A 16222-nucleotide genomic window follows, 5' to 3' on the forward strand; every position below is an offset into this window, starting at 1 on the left:
GTTAAAAAGGTACATTTGGATTTTTATGCCGGTACACGCTGTAAAATTGTTTTCTTTGTATGGCACATTTTTTAATTCGATTTGACTTCAAATCTTTCTAAATTCTTTTCCCCACAATGTTGTGCTGTGGTGATTGTGGTAGCCCTAATGGTACCTGACACCATTTGCTGTGCCAGTTTTTATTTGAAATACAAACATTCAGAGGGTATCATGCGGTAAACACAGACCATGGATGCAGTCTGTACGCAGGCAAAAAAAAAGTCCATTGTCACAATTTGTGTGGGTTTTGGTGGTTTATTACTTCATTGCAAGCAAACTCTCTCCTGCTGCTTCTCTTGCCCTGGTAAAAAGTAACAACAGACACCCATCCAGGTGCATGCTGGTCCTATACCTGCCTACCTTCTTATGGGGTGCATGAATCCTCAACAGGCCCATTCTTTCTATGAAAACCTAACTAAATGGGTACCAGCAGCATTTCTTTTAACCAAACATCTGAAGTATCCTGAGCATTAACACAAAACAAAGTGCAGTTAACAAAAATAGATGAACTGCTACTACAGTTAATATAACTACTTTTCTGGGTCAAATTTTGAGTGAACAAACTTCCATTTGGTCTTCCTTCATTTGTCTTCTTTTAAACATGCAGATTTGCCAACTTATGATATAAACAACGAGGGGACGAATTCCTTACGCAATTCAGCTGGTCTTCATTTTATGTAGATTGAATTTCACTTCCACAAATAAAGAAGCTAGACCAACAACTTTAATTCAGTTATTTTAAACTCTGCAATGCTACCAGTCTCACAGAGTTGTATATTATTTGGTTGGGTATTAATAGCCATGAACGAATAGGCTTTAAGACTTAGCCATATGATCACATAATGTTGAATCAAGCTTCAATAAAATGCACTATTTTCAGTCATGTAAATTGAATGAACTAAAATCACTTAGATTCGCTTCTTAAGAGTCCTTTTATTGTTATCTGCATAATACATTCAGTCTGAAAACAGCGTCGACCAAGTCCAAAAACCCAAAGACTCAGTTCTGACAAGGAGCTGAAAGCAGTTTATGGATAGGCTCCTCCAGTGGCAAAAGACATTTTGTTATTCTAATTCGATAACTCACACGAATCCGTTGTGTTGCCTGGCGTAAATGTAACAGTTGAATAATTCACTTTACAAAGGGAGGGTGGTGATGGCACTGGCTCTACGACATGAGATGTCCAATCTAGATTCACAAATACACAGCGTGGCACTTCAAATTCCACCGGCCAAAAGCAGACTCATTTCAGTTGATCTGAAAATAACATAAAATTACATTTCAAACAGGAATGCACAACCTTCTCGCCAATAGTCTCGTGTGGGCTCATAATTGATCTACAAATGAATTTTGGATGAGGTCACTAACATGAACACTAAAAAGCCTAATTTAAAAAGTTTGAACCATCTAATATATAAAAAAAGAACTATTCTACAATATAAACCAGGTTTTATATATTTGTCTTCCTTGCCCATAAAGGGAAATCAATGATCATTTTAGGGTGCTTTGATTGTTAAAAGGCCAGTGATTTATAAAAATTTGAGTTATTAGACCACAAAGGTCAGAGAGAGCACCTGGTTTAATGCTCTTCATCTAAACTAATGCATTGAACTTTGATGCTTCATTATTATATTTATACGTGACCTTTCAGACCTGAGGTGGGGAACCATTTTACATATAAAAGAGATGCAACTTTGTTGGGTTTTTTTTTTTAGCAATAACATCGGGTAAATTATGAGCATCCAGAGATTATATACAGGAGGCCATCAGAGTAATTAATTTAATGATCACCTCACTGTTTGATCTAAGCAATAAAATGGCAACTAGTCAATAAATTTACACAAATTCATATCATTAAGTACCCCTGATCTTTGTACATTTGAATCTTTTTAAATACCCAAATGTGCTTAGAAATTGTCTGCCAACATGAAGTAGCTTATCTTACATTAGTAAACACTTTGTGAGAACAGTAGATCCATAAGAATATAAATTCTATTCAAATACAATCTACATTTAACTGTTACCTGTTCACATAAAGTTTCTGATATTTTCTTTTTTTTAAAAGTAAAAGAGAACAAAAGCTGTAAATCAGTGATGTATTTAAAGTAAAAAAAAAAAAAAAAAGACCGTACCACTGATTACAAAAACTTTTTTTTTTTTACTTTTTACATTCTCATTAGTTTTCGTTTGCTGCAGAGGTCACTCTCGCTAATCAGCAAATGAATCTATGAGCTGCAAAGCGTTTGGGTGACCAACGGATTTGGTGGCTGTGCCGGTTTATGTAAGCAATACATCAGTTATGGAGTTAATTTAAATCGGCGAAATGTCTTTAGGCTTCAAGTTAGACGTGCCTCTCACTGTCAAGTTTAACACCGGGGGGGAGCAGGACTGTTTTGAAATGTGTTGAAGCCTGAAAAGGAAAAAAAATTAAAAAATAAATAAAACTAGAAAAATCTAAATATGTACTAAGTAACTTTTTTTTTTCCTTTTTTCCTCTCTAACCAACTTTCTCTTTAATCTCAACTTTGAATTGGTCTTTTATTCATCACATAGACAACGGCATAATTCTGTCCAACCAATAGAAATAAATCCCCCAAAAAAGTCCCTAAAAATAGTAATAATGCCACCTTTTGCTCTAACATGGCAACTTCGATAATGTGATCAATAGATCGATTTCCCCATTTTCCTGATGGTCACTGCATGATTGGGGATCCAAGCTGGATCTCACATGTAAAATAAGAAAAGAAGCAGAGTCCAGAGGGAAAATGAGGAAATGAGCGTGGGGCAGTTTTTAATTTTCACAGTTCCATCTTAATAAATAAAAGCTTCCACACAACAGCATAGATCGAGGTTTGAATGAGTGCATACATGCATACCGTGAGCGAGTTTCCTGTTGGAATGTGTTCTGTGTGTGGAGTGACTACATTAGATTTAGTGAGGCTGTGTTTTTGTAGGCAGGGCAGGCAGGGAGGAGGTGGTGGTGGTGGTGGGGCACTATGAGGTCGGCAGGTGGATCGTACACTGCAGTTTAGAAGCGGATAAAGGTAGCGTCGATCTGGCGCACACTGGGCAGCGCCAGCATGATCTTTCTTCGGTACTGCGGATCTTTCTGTAGAGGGTTCCTTTCAAGGTAGACCGTCTCCAGAGTCTTGGCATTCTTCAGCTCATCAAGATCGGACCAGTTGTCGATCTGATTATCGTTCATCTGAAGGAAGATTCAAAGACAACAGGGAAATCAGGCTTATCGTACTTTGAATTAAAAAAAAAAAAAAAAAAAAAAAAAGTTTTACAACAATAGTCTTGATCTAAACTCAAATAATCAATCCAACATTTACCACACAGAGTTATACGTAAATGTTTGAGCATCACTAGGCCAAAAAAAAAAAAAAAAAAGGAATGTGAGCTCTGCAAAGGACAAACGATACCTCCATTGAAACCCTGTTTTCTCCACCAAGGCCCAGTGGATTGATACCCCACCATTCTTGTGCCAAACGTTCAGGGCAGAGTGCCTCTGCATTCATGTGAGGGTTTACTTCCTGTAAAGCTGGCCAGTAGACATCCAGCTTTTTCTGAATCTTCTTGGTATTCTCACACTATGACAAGCAAGATGTCGCAAATTGCAGTCTGAAAGCACCGCCACATCTTTTATAGCCTTCCCCTGCTTTCAAAGGTTGAGTTAGCTTCATTTTCAGGCGCTCAGACAATTGTTAAGGAGGTGCTCACGCTTGTGAAGACTTACAAGAATAAAGCAATCAAATATTGTATCAGCAATTAAATATTCATCAGATCGTGATCACGTTCAGAGGTAGGCGCAGCATTTTCAGAAAAGAAATACCCACCCTAATGACCATTTCAAATGAAGCATAACGGTGCCGAGAAATGTTCTGTATACGTGCCTCAATTAGTTTGGATAACCATCAAATAAAAATCAATTCTTTAAAATATAAAAAGGAAAGTCTGCAGAAAACTGATAGATTAACAACAAGGCCATTTAAAATTCATGAACATAAGGACAAAGGCAATGATTTGGATGGCCATTACATCACTTCAGCGTCCCAAACTGCAGAGTGAAATACATCGAGAGAAAAAGCCTTTGAAGGCATGTTGACCTGTGGGAAGCTCACTAATCCCCAAAGTTACCTTGAAGTTGAATATAATAAACTATTTGGGAGGGTAGGACCCCTACTTGTAGTATTGTAATTTTTTTTTTTTTTTTTTTTTTTTTTTTTAAAGTGTCAAGTCCATTTATCTGCCATAAAAAAAGGCTTTTTGCATACTCACCTGTTAATAACATTGAACTGTTTTAATATCTTAATAATTCAACATCAACTTATCAGTTAGCTAAATAAAACAAAACAAAAAACTAGATTATGGCAGTTAAAGGTCCTCGGCGAAAAGAAAATAATTCATACCCAGAACTCCTGCAGCTCTGTCAGGTGGCTGATGTTCTCAATTTTCTTTACTCGATTAGCAGCGATGTCCAACGTGGTGAGTTTTTTCTGGGAAAGGAAAACAAACTAAATGTTTGGATGTCCAGAACAAACTATTGTTAACACGTTTGCACAACTGAACCATTTGGTATCCAGTCTTTTTCAGATGTTTTCTATAACTCACATTGTTTTCCAGGCCCTCAATGACCTCAATGCCATTGTGGCTCAGATAGAGCTCTTTCAGGTTGACAAGGTTCTGTAGCCCCTCCATTTTAGTTATCCTGTTACTCTGCGAAGGGATGGGCATAAAAATTATTACTTACTGCCGTTTCAATATACACAAACTAGTCTTGTTATTAACCTCTACAAGTGTGCAATACCTGAATGCTTAAAACCGTCAGGCTGTGTAAACTGTCCAGATTCTGTAGCTTCGTTATTTTATTGGTACCAAGAAACAAACTTTGCAAAGATGGAAGTGCATCCAGGTTCTCAATGACCTGTGGACATTACAAAATGACAGACACGCCTTAAGTTGAAGTCATGGCTCCCCACCCCAAATGATGCAATTCAGTACACATATTTGTGATATTTCCATTAATTCTCACTGCAACAGAATCCTCTTTTGCCTCACCCTAATGCGATTAGAGCCCAGCTCCAGCATCTCCAGACCCGAGAGGTGGTCCAAGTTGGCAATGGTGCCAATTTTGTTGTGAAGCAGAAAAAGTTTCTTCAGCCGAGTAAACTGCTCCAAATTTTCCACCTTCCTCAAAACGTTGAACGACACATCAAGCTGCCTATGGGTTCATTGTAAGAAAAAATAAATAAACCATAATAATAAATTAAAAGAATATTCGATATGAGAGCTCTTTCTCCAGACTTACTCCAATTCTGTGAGGCAGTGAAGATTCTCCAGTTTGCGGATCTGATTGTCGTAGAGATCTAGTTCCCGCAGTGAGCTCAAACTGTCGAGGTTTTCAATCTTTTTTATTAGGTTTTGTCGTAAGGAGAGCGTCTGGATAAGCAAAGAGATGAAAACAAAGCAGTTAAATGATGCGTTCTCTCGGATAGGACAACGTTGAAGTATGGTCGAAAGAAAATGCTGCTTTTTGCTTTCTGGTCATAAAAATAAAAAAAAATATTTAATAAAGAAAAGAAAACCTTGTTTGTGCACACTGCACTCCCACCTTTACTTCTTCAGTTCATGACAGTGGCACCTACATATTGAGGTTACTTACTTGAGCCTTCTGTAGCACCTCCAGTCCTTCAATTTTTCCAATACGACAATGAACAAGATCAACATCCTGGAAAAACAAACAAAAAAAAAACATAGACAACTTGGATGAGGTGTCAACTACAAGTGCACAGAGCGATTTGTTTCCGTCATGCCCTACCCTGCAACAATGTTGATTTACATACAGCAACAATTAATAAACAAAATCTTTATTCAAAGAAAAATATATATAATTTGCAAACTCCAAATACAAGAAAGGGATTCATTAGTTTAGGTGGGTGGTTATAGGAGGAGGTAATCAAAGCATCTTTTAACCTCTTCTTCTGGGTCCAAGGTTATAGTGTCCATATCAACGGGGGATTCTTCTTTACCTAAAGTGACAGCAAGAATAAATTACTTCAAGATAATACTTTCTTATATAAAATATTGACACAGAGGCTTCATTAAAGCAATATAGAACGATAATAGTATCAATGCAACCACACAGAAGGACCAATTACTGTTTGACATATTTTAAAGCATCCATGTCAATCCGACATGAAAAACATTGTGCTTTTTGTGTCTCTGTGCAAGAGATGATGATGAATTACTTGTGGCAGAGGGCTGGTTGGGGTCCACATCGCCATTGATACTCTTCCTCCTGACTTCATCATCACCAGACTCCTCAGACTCACCCCTTCGGTCCACTATAATCAGCAAAGAGAACCTTTATTTCACCGTGCAGGGCTTTAGTCCGTTTATACATCAGTGACACTTTTAGATTATGCACATGTAATATGATGCAGAGCCCAGAACCAGCTCCACCTTGTTCACTGGGGAGACAATCAGCATATCTGCCTGCTAGATATATCAAATAAATCATGATTGTGCACAAACAAGCACTTCTAACTATCAGTAAGTGGGAATGGGATCTAAACTACCTTTCCAGTCTTACCAGTTTGCAAGCTAAAGGTTAAGTTCTATCAATTTACACACACTGCTAACCATGCTACGTAGCTAGGTAGCTAACCGAACCAATATTAACAGGTCAACAAGCAAAATTTTAAACATGTTAAATGCATACACAAACGGTACAAAACAGAAGAACAGTTTTCCACAGCGGTAGAGCAGCATCTGGGGTAAATGAGTAGTACAAATTCAGAGTGACTAAACATTAAATAAATAACGTCTGCTAACGTCTTGTTGTTAGCCTGTTAGCTAAACCAAGGATGAGGGTCTGGTCAGTCAGAAGAAAAGTGAGTCACCAAGTGGGTCCATATTAAACTAGATGACCGTGTCTAAATGGGTACTAATTTCCCCGGTTGATACAGTCACACACCGTCGGCTTGTTTTGATATTTATACACTCACCTTCCATATCTTGAAGCTCTCCAACAGCCTGAGAAGCCATGTTTCCTTTAAACACTCCTGACAACCGCTCGTCCAATCGGGTGGAGGTTCGTGCTGCCATGACTCACAAAGGGGCGCTGCTGCCACACATTGGAAACCGTACATTGGGTCAGCACTTTTTTTAAAAGACTAAAATCATCCCATAAACTCGTGAACCATTTATAATGAGGTGCTCTACTGCTAATCTTTAAATGCATATGAAGCACTCACTGTAAACAGATCAGTGATAATTAATCTGTAGAGCTCGTGTGTTCTCCTAACAAAAACACATCAATCATATCTGTGTTTTGGGAGAATTTTTTTTCTTGAACTATGACTTTATATCAGACAGAATTATCAACTCACTCAATACAATATGTTAACTAATTGAAGTGGATTCTAAGATATGGAAGCAGCCAAAGTCAGTCATGTTATTGAAATTGAGATCAGTCGGAAAAGTGATGCCACAAAGCTCCAAAACAAAACATAACATCATTCTCTGGTGGTTTATAGCTCACTTGTTTTGTGCCATTTTGAGAAGAAAATGTTTTAATGTCTGCTTTTTTCCTTTCTTGCTCCTTTGTGGTCGTCAACAAGCCTACACGTGCATGGTGCCAGACAAAGGGAGGAAATTCTGTTTTATTCGATACTGCTAATCAGATCTCAACATAATGTGATATCAGTTGTGTGTGTGTGTGTGTGTGTATTCTCTAACTGTTTTTTTTTTTTCCATTTTCCATGGGAGATAGAATTGCACTTGTTCTGAAGATTTATGGGGACATATGCTGTGCATTCGTCTCCAAACGCAGGCCTGTGGAGGCCACATATTTGTCTGCCAGTTAAAGTTTGTAGTTTGTATAAAGTTTACATAAAAATTATGTTATGAAAATGTTTTTCATATAATTTATCCATCTGTTTATATGAATTGTATGGTATAAGCTCAGCTCTGAGTGGGCATGATCTTTCATCACAGTCTTTTTTAAATAAATATTTTTCAAAAATTCTGTGTTCTGAATATTTAGCATCATTTGCTGGAAATGCTCATTTTCTTTTTCATATCATAACCCTTTAGCATTCAATCCTGTGTGACTTCATTTCACCATGATGACAAATATGGTTTCCAGTTTGTCAACAAATGGATGACAAAATAAGTCAAATGAAAAGTTTTCCCCAGAGAAAAATTATAATACACTCTATGATATCAACAGGGAATTCAGGATTCAGAATTCAGAAAACAGATTTCAGTGTCTAAAGGGCAAGGGTGTCATTCATCAGTAACTGATAAACCACTCCACATAGGCTTATCAGGGTCTGCTGTGTGAAACCCTTTGTAAGGCATTACAGTAATGAGTTCTATTCACAAATACCTCTCAAAACTTTGCTGTGCACAAGAGAAGCATTAAGTTATTCCTGTCCAGAGACAACATTGATTTCTCTGAGCTCAGATTAATCTGGGATGGACCATCACAAAGTTCGCCAGCCAGGCTCTGTTATGGTATACATCTCAATGGTCTTAGCAAAGCATATTAACACTCTGTTATGGCAGCATTAATGCAGAAAAGTTCACTGAGAGCAACAAATGCTACCTTCAAAAATCACATATTTTCCAGGTACATCCATGTATTTTTCAACAGGACAATGCAAAACCACATTCTGCCCACCTTACGAAGGCATGCCTGCAGGAGAAGAATGTAGAATTACTGGACTGACCTGCCTGCAGTCTTGACCTGTCCCCAAACAAGAATATTTTGGAGAATTTTAGATACGTAAAATGCGACAAAGACCAGTACTTTTGCATACCTTGAATGTTTGCAGGAAGAGTGGGACAAAGCAGCTCTTGAAACACTTCCTTGCTTAGTCCCTTTGATGCCGTAACATCTTTTGAGTTCTAAACATTCTCAAGGATTTCTACAAAAGCTTTAAAATCAGTGTAAATTATTGTGTAAAATGTTCTTGGTTGTCTGTATCCTTCTGGAAACAATATATTTAGGTATAGTTTCACTTTGTAAAAGTCGTAAAACCAGATCGAATTACACAAAGAAATTTTTTTAGACTCCTAAAACCCCCTCACTGTACTCTCACAGCAGCATGTTTATACAATCCCTTCCCATCTGCATACCTTTCACTTTTGGAATAGTCCTGCAATACACTTAGGGACTTGAAGATAACAACATTAGCCCCATAAAATTCTTTTTTTATAATGACATTACATGGGCTGTGCAGTGGTGGAGCGGTGAGCTCATAGCAAGAAGGCTTTAGTCACTTTGGATAAAAGTGTCTGCTAAATGCATAAACATAAATACAGGAAGGGCTTTCCAAGTGGAGTTTGTGTGTCTTCCCTGTGCCTGCATGGGCTCGTGTTTACTCCAACAGTCCAAAGACATGCATGCTGGGTTGACTGGTGATTCTAAATTGTCTGCAAGTGTGAGTGAGAGGGTGCACACAGTATTATATTACTCTGTGTTGAGCTTGGGTTCCTGTCCAATCAAATCAACTGAGGTAAAGTAGTTTCCAGTATTAAACACAAATGTTACCGCAGTTGCAGTTACTGCCGAAATTAGCTCTAAATATATCATCAGCTTGCCCCTGTGTCGTATTTCTGATAACCTAAGGGCTTTTATTTCTTCTGTAAAGCGAAGATAGGATTAAAAAAAGGAACAAACAGTGTAATTCATATGTGAGCTGTTATTTGCATATGCTGATGGGGAGAAAGAGCCAAACAAAGTGTTCTTGATTATCAGACTTATAAAAACAACAGATTGTGTCAGTCAGGATAACAGTTGAATAAAGTCTTCGCCTAACTGGGCCACTCGCTAAATATCTTCTGAAGCCAAACAGCACAGAATCATTGAAAGTTACATTTACTAATGAACTTTTCTGAAAGGTTAACAACAAAAAACAGAATCTTCGATTGTGTACAAACTAACGCAAAAATGCAGTCTCAAGGGTTGGAATATATACCATGGCCACTGCACTTGTAGAGGAAAAAGAGGGATGAGATAAAGAACAGAAGGATCATTGGAAAAAAAATAATAATAATAATGTGCGCATTTCTCACACACATTCCAGAAAGTGAATTTCAGTGTGAGCTAACAGGAAGTTGACATGAGTGGAATGTGATTTTTATTTATGAAACAGAGACTAGGGTTATGGTGCAGCAATGTAAAGAATGAATGTAAGAATGGAAAGTTTCTGTTCCTGCTTCCTGACGAGTTGCTGCAAAACGTCTCTGATTTGCCTTACTTTGAATCCAAACCGTTGCCTGTAGTGTTATTACTAAACTCCGTCTCCGTAGGTGACCATAAATCAGCCTTTACTGTAGGATTATTGACCCAAGGATGAGAAGGCTGTCAGAATATTAATGGTGTTGTGCCAGTAACTGCACTAATCCCTACCACTTTTTAGAAACGGCAGAATCTGTTCCTACCATTTTTTAGAAACGTGATTTCTAATTCTGAAAAATGGATTGAACAAAGACATTTCGAGAAATAACTGATAACACTGGGAGAGCTTTGTCTGCACATTCTGACTTTAAAAATAGAAGTGACATTTGTGTGTCGTGGGTAAACTATGTGGCTGCATGGCTCATCAGTTGTGGGCGGTTACATCTCGCTTTGTTGTGTGAGGAAGCAGAATCTGCATGCCTCTGTAAAGTAGATGTTAAAGAGTATGAGTCATAATAGTCAGTGTAGAATAAGCTAAGGTTGCAGGCTGCATAGTTTTATGTGAGGTTCGTGTGTTGTATGCCTTTATGTAATGAAAATGTCATGTTTATGAAAGCCACAAACATATTACAATCATACTTCATCGACAGATGAACCTGTAGCCATGAAGTTACCATAGGTACAAGCTGCTAGCCAAGCTGCATCAGTTTAATTTAATCAGAACACTCCCAACTTTGCTTTGGGGCCATAAACTGCAAATTCCTTCAAGCTCAGAATAGGTCATGAATAGTTGACCTTGACTTATGAACTGTTGAAAACTCCTTCTGAATTTTTCAGAATGAAACTTAAGCAGTTAAAGTAAGAGTAGTAGTTTTCCATGCAGCAGCTAATTAGGCCAATGTATTATATTTGGAGATAATCATTATTCGTATCACGTGTTAATGGCTTCCTTAGGTACTATAATGATAACAAATACAAAGCCCATCTCTCTACCACTAAGAGTCTCTCAGAATCTCAAAAACCTAATTTTGAGATAGATGTAACGTTCATTTTTATAACATCTTTTTTTTTTATGTACAAAGGAACTAGGATATAGCACCTGAAACACTGAATGTTAATTGTCACTCACTATATTGTTCAACCCGATTTGAATGCAACTGGACCCCTGTTCGCAGCAGGTTACTGGTATTGCTGCCATGGTTCCATGTAACCATGGCATGAACTAACTGAATTAATTTCTAACAACTGATAGGAGGGTTTCGGGGACCATTTAAATTCACCATCTTTAAACAACTTTTCAGACTTCAGACCTTTACAGGGCAGATAACTCATTACTGAGCCTGTGAGTGAGGACTTTCCAGCAGCCAATCAGAAGCTGCATATGAAGGGAAATTTAAAAGCAAAAGGGGGAGTGCTGCCAAGTACTTTCTGTTTAAAGTTTGAACAGATGTGACGACCATCCGAGCGCTGTTTAAATGGCTTGACGCATTCGTGCTTCGACATTTTACGGTTGAGCTCTCTCTGAAACCGAAGCTGCCTAAAAGCAAGCAGAAAGATGCATTTTCGTAGTATTGTCGTGTTACTGTGGTGTCACTTATCGCAGGCTGTTCCTTCTCCGGTCGGTAAGACCTGTCTCTTCCTTTGTTGTTTTTGTTCTGTTGCATTGCATTATTTTGAAGCAAATGACTGCACGAGTAAGAATGTCTTATAAAGCTGTAAAACGGACGAAGAAAACGGTTTTTTGCACCTTAGCCATTAACGTTGCCCAGTAACCGTACACAAACTGGCCTGCTGCTAATAAATTCAAGCCAATCGTTTGGTTGAGATTGGTTTTTAATCCTTAGTCTTTTACACCTTAACTTTGAACCGGGCAGTTTATTGAAGGAGGACCAACAAAATACAGCGCGTTAAAACCTGCCTGTTCGGTTTTTGTTGACACGGACAGGGTTGTTTAAACTCTGATTTTATGTTTTTATGATGCGCGTTTAATATATTTTTAAGTAATTGATTTAAAGCTGCGCGGCTATTATTTGTAACTGAGTCCTACAAATGAGCTAGGGCCATGTAAAAGTGCCTACAAAACAATGTTTCCCTTTAAACATCAGGGTGAGGCCATCTGACAGGACAATGTCAACAAAAACTGTCGAGAGAGGGTTTTTTCCCTTGGCTTGTGGATTTCATCAAGTTGTACTGCTGCAAAACGGCTTGCATTTAAAAACTTTGTTTTATCACAGTGTGTATATAAATGTGTGTGTGTGTATTGATAAATGCATTTTTTGAATTTCTCCACTATAAATGTGCGACTTGCAGCTTTATAATCGTTGTGAAAATGAACTTCTGCACCGTGCGCCAGCTTTTGCTTCTAGTTTTGTTTTTAACCACAAATGAAAGTTGAAGACAGGGCGGCTATTGGATTAGCAATACAACTTCCTTCTTTTCTGGCCCTTTACAGATGCCATCGTAGTTCAGATCCAGCAGTGGGGAAACGTTGGAGCTCAGCACGTCACACAGCAGGTTCTTCTTAATGGCGTCTCTTTTACCAGCTCGGACCAGGAAATCAACAGCATTATCCAGACCATTTTAGTTGGTGCACTTCTGCCAGCTAGTATTGGCATTAACCAGATTCCAGCTCTGAGTAAGACAATTAGATGGTAGTCTACTATTAATGACCGCGCCACCACAACTTGGATCCAATCTCATGGGTATTCATTTATTTTTGTCAATTCCATAGATGACCACACAATACTTCGTTCTCGAGAATGCATACTAGAAGGGCCTCAGTTGCACTGGACTGACCGCGTGTTGTACGATGGTAAGGTGTATCTGACTCTGAACCATAATGACACCTGGACTGCTCATGAGCCTCAAGCAGTGGCCCTCAAAGTGCTTTGGGACCAGGACGTGCAGCGCACAAGGACTGAGAAGACCCGCCTGCTGGAAGGATGTGTGCAGCTGATGAGAGAACTCCGGCTCTCTGAGGAACAGTCAGGTGCGGTGTTTCTCTTCTGGGTATTTTTTAAGAAAGTAGCTTACACTATATTAAACAAGTTTGTCCAACGTGACTGTGGTGGTGCAAGGATGCAGTACTATAAATGGTTTTTGTTCTTACTCTGTAGCTCCAGGAATTCCTTTGCCTCGTTTCCTGGTTCCAATCTTGGCAGTTGTGGCATTTATTGGACTAATTGCTGTCAGTATTCTTGTCTCCAAAAGCTGGGGTAAGAAAATAACAGTTTTTCCCATTTTTGGATAATGCATTGTATTGTACAACCTGTTATCACACCTCAAATGTAGCCTTTATGAGACAGAAGTATAGCACATTATTGTCTGCTAACTTTTGACCCCTGCTTTAAAGTTGGACTCTGTCATGCTCACAAAACGTAGCATAACTTGTCACATGATTATTTGTACTGTATCTCCTACTTATAGTCGATCATGTGTTGTCTTTTTCCACACTCTTCTTAGGTTCAACACTCCCTGGAGGTAAGCAACAACAATCCTTGCGTTTCACTTTAGTTTCTGAACACTTCTCAGCTGACTTTCTTGGAAGATTGATAAAAAGTTAAATATTGAATATACTCCTCATACCCTTTTGGATGATGAGGACATTTTATAGTGCTTGAAGGCATGTCATGTGGTTTTTGTCAGTCCTGACGCACCCAATTTTATGTATAATCTGACCTCACTTATCAGTGCAGTTGCCAGATCAACAATTTACACATGAGACACTGTCTCGATTCCTCACAAATTGTGTGATCTATTTGTGGCTTGATTGTGCATCTGTACGCTAAGCTTACTCTATTTGGTTTTTATTTCCCTTTCCTTTCAGGTGTCATCGGCTCAGTTATACATTACCCCAAAGACATGAACAACATGGCTCCAGATGTAAAAGGCAGTGGTTACTGTAGCTTGTAATCTAAAGCGTCAGCTGAATAATGTTTGCAAACCGACATCCACTTACTGTTGCAACCACATACCGTGGGGGGACGCTGTACCGCGAATGTGACCAAAGCTTGACTTTGTTACAGCAATCCAATGTAATTAACCAAAGAAAATGCTGGTGGGCTTAATTTCCAGCAGCACTGTCATGCACTTTTCTTATGCATTTATTTATTCTTATGCACACTTTACACAGATATTATAATAAATATTTTTTTCACCCATGCACAAGAATATAAATGCTGTATACCCACTGCCTGAAGAAATGTAGAAGTTTCTTAAAGTTAATACCTCATGTTTCCATGATGTTATATCTGTTTTTAAGATCATTTGTGAAAATGTCTCTAGTTTGAACAGTATTTGATGTCTGTGTTTTTTTGTTTTTTTTTGTCTTTACTGAAACTGTGCCAACACTGGATGAATATTTTCTGTTAGCACTGTCCCTCTTCCAGAATATGTTTTTATGAAGATATAACCTGTTCCATTCTGTCTTACTTTTCTATGGAGCACGTTTCTTCGGGCGCATTAAAAATAAGTCATTTCTGGACTGAGAATCATTTTTTTTCAGTGATGTTTCTCTCTTGTTGCTGAGTGGACAAAAGGGGAGGATTTGGAGTGATTTTTGGAAAAAACGTGCATTGAGAGAAAAATGTCCGAACATGGAAAATTAGGTTAGGGTGAACTGTAATATATTAAATTTGTGTTGAACAAATTTTGATTTCTCTGTAAATGTTGGTGTTTTATGGATAAAACTAAATTGTGTTGCACAATGCTAGTAATCCTTTTTGTTTTGTTTTTCTGGACACATTTCATCCATTTTTATAAAAGGTCGTGTGTCCAGGTTTTTGACTAGAACCATCAATGTTTAGCTCTATGTAGACTGATTCTGAGGTCTTGAGCCTGACTGTTATTTAAGTACAGTCAATAGCCAAGAAGCCAACTGCCTCCTTTAAAATTTGTCATTCAGTACCAAAATGGTCATTTATGTGTAGAAATCATTCCAACTTCAGCTATAAAAGGTAATAATTGACATAACTCTTCCTGTTTTTAGTGCTTTTGAGGTAAATGTGTTATTTGTGACACACATATGTGTTAATTATTTCCTTTTCCAAGAGGAGAAGAGAGGCTGACGGTGCCATGGTTGCTCAAGTTTCTGTTGACCATTGAGTACCGTAAGTGTTATTTGAGAAAGTTGACTAAAAAAAAAAATGGCCTCAGTGTTGCAGTAACTTGCAATCTACATTTTCAGATCTATATACATTTGACCTGTTCTGTTAGCCCACTGCCTTATAAAAAAAACTTATTAAGGATCAAATATTGAAGTTAACTTACTTAACAAATAAGTTGACAAAGATGGTTTTTGAGCAGAACCCACCTAAAAGTGATTACATATTCCCTTGTTTCCAAAACTTAATGCCAAGTTTTACCTTTAAATTTCAATTGATCCTAACAACTATAATGTTGTCTAACGTCATGATCATTATTATTATCATTTCATTTGATTTATCTGTTGTTTCTTAGGAAGCATACATAAGGGTTTCTAAAGCAACTTGCTTATCCATTTGTTCATACCGCTATCATTTATTTGGTTATGAAGCACACCCATCTGATCATTTAATGTTATCAATGTAATTATTGCACTCAAACTAAGCAGAATGAGCAAATAAATGTTTTATTTAGTTTGATGGTAAAGTATTTCATCATAACTATTTTCGGTGTATGTCATGACTTTTACAAATAATACATTTATGAAAAATAATTCCATGAGGATGGGTCATTGATTTATGATGCCTAATATGGTTCATGATTAAACATTTTTTTACTCTATTTAATTAGTGGGGAAATTCGCCCATTTTATTTAATCTTATTCTATTTTATTTTACAAATCCAAGCCGTAATATAATATCTGAGCAGTAGGTGGCGATAAATATTAAATGACGAGGTTCGCGTCCCGGCGTTAATTTCAGGAAATGACGTCCCTGATATTCACCAATCAGATTAACGCGTTTGCAAACGTTACCATAGCAGTACTGCGGACTCTTGAATGAACCAATC

At 37.8% G+C, this 16222-nt stretch overlaps 2 protein-coding genes across 2 annotated transcripts; one reads left to right on the top strand and one right to left on the bottom strand.

Moving 5' to 3' along the window:
• Nucleotides 1–952: 952 nt before the first annotated feature.
• ppp1r7 (protein phosphatase 1, regulatory (inhibitor) subunit 7) lies at nucleotides 953–7143 on the bottom strand. Its single transcript, XM_075483405.1, has 10 exons — nucleotides 7050–7143; nucleotides 6291–6386; nucleotides 6016–6071; nucleotides 5705–5770; nucleotides 5351–5481; nucleotides 5101–5263; nucleotides 4850–4966; nucleotides 4654–4758; nucleotides 4452–4538; nucleotides 953–3244 (listed from the first exon to the last, which is right to left on the bottom strand). Exons 1-10 carry the CDS (start codon nucleotides 7087–7089, stop codon nucleotides 3068–3070), a joined length of 1038 nt encoding a protein of 345 aa, XP_075339520.1. The 5' UTR covers nucleotides 7090–7143; the 3' UTR covers nucleotides 953–3067.
• A 4501-nt stretch (nucleotides 7144–11644) lies between these two features.
• On the top strand, nucleotides 11645–14714 carry LOC142398325 (uncharacterized). The gene is made up of 6 exons (XM_075482285.1): nucleotides 11645–11853; nucleotides 12684–12866; nucleotides 12963–13220; nucleotides 13348–13446; nucleotides 13694–13711; nucleotides 14058–14714. The coding sequence occupies exons 1-6, from the start codon at nucleotides 11787–11789 to the stop codon at nucleotides 14141–14143; spliced, it is 711 nt and encodes a 236-aa protein (XP_075338400.1). The 5' UTR covers nucleotides 11645–11786; the 3' UTR covers nucleotides 14144–14714.
• The last annotated feature ends 1508 nt before the right edge of the window (nucleotides 14715–16222 follow it).

This window comes from Odontesthes bonariensis, chromosome 14, assembly GCF_027942865.1.
Source record: "Odontesthes bonariensis isolate fOdoBon6 chromosome 14, fOdoBon6.hap1, whole genome shotgun sequence".
Taxonomy (NCBI): Eukaryota; Metazoa; Chordata; class Actinopteri; order Atheriniformes; family Atherinopsidae; genus Odontesthes; species Odontesthes bonariensis.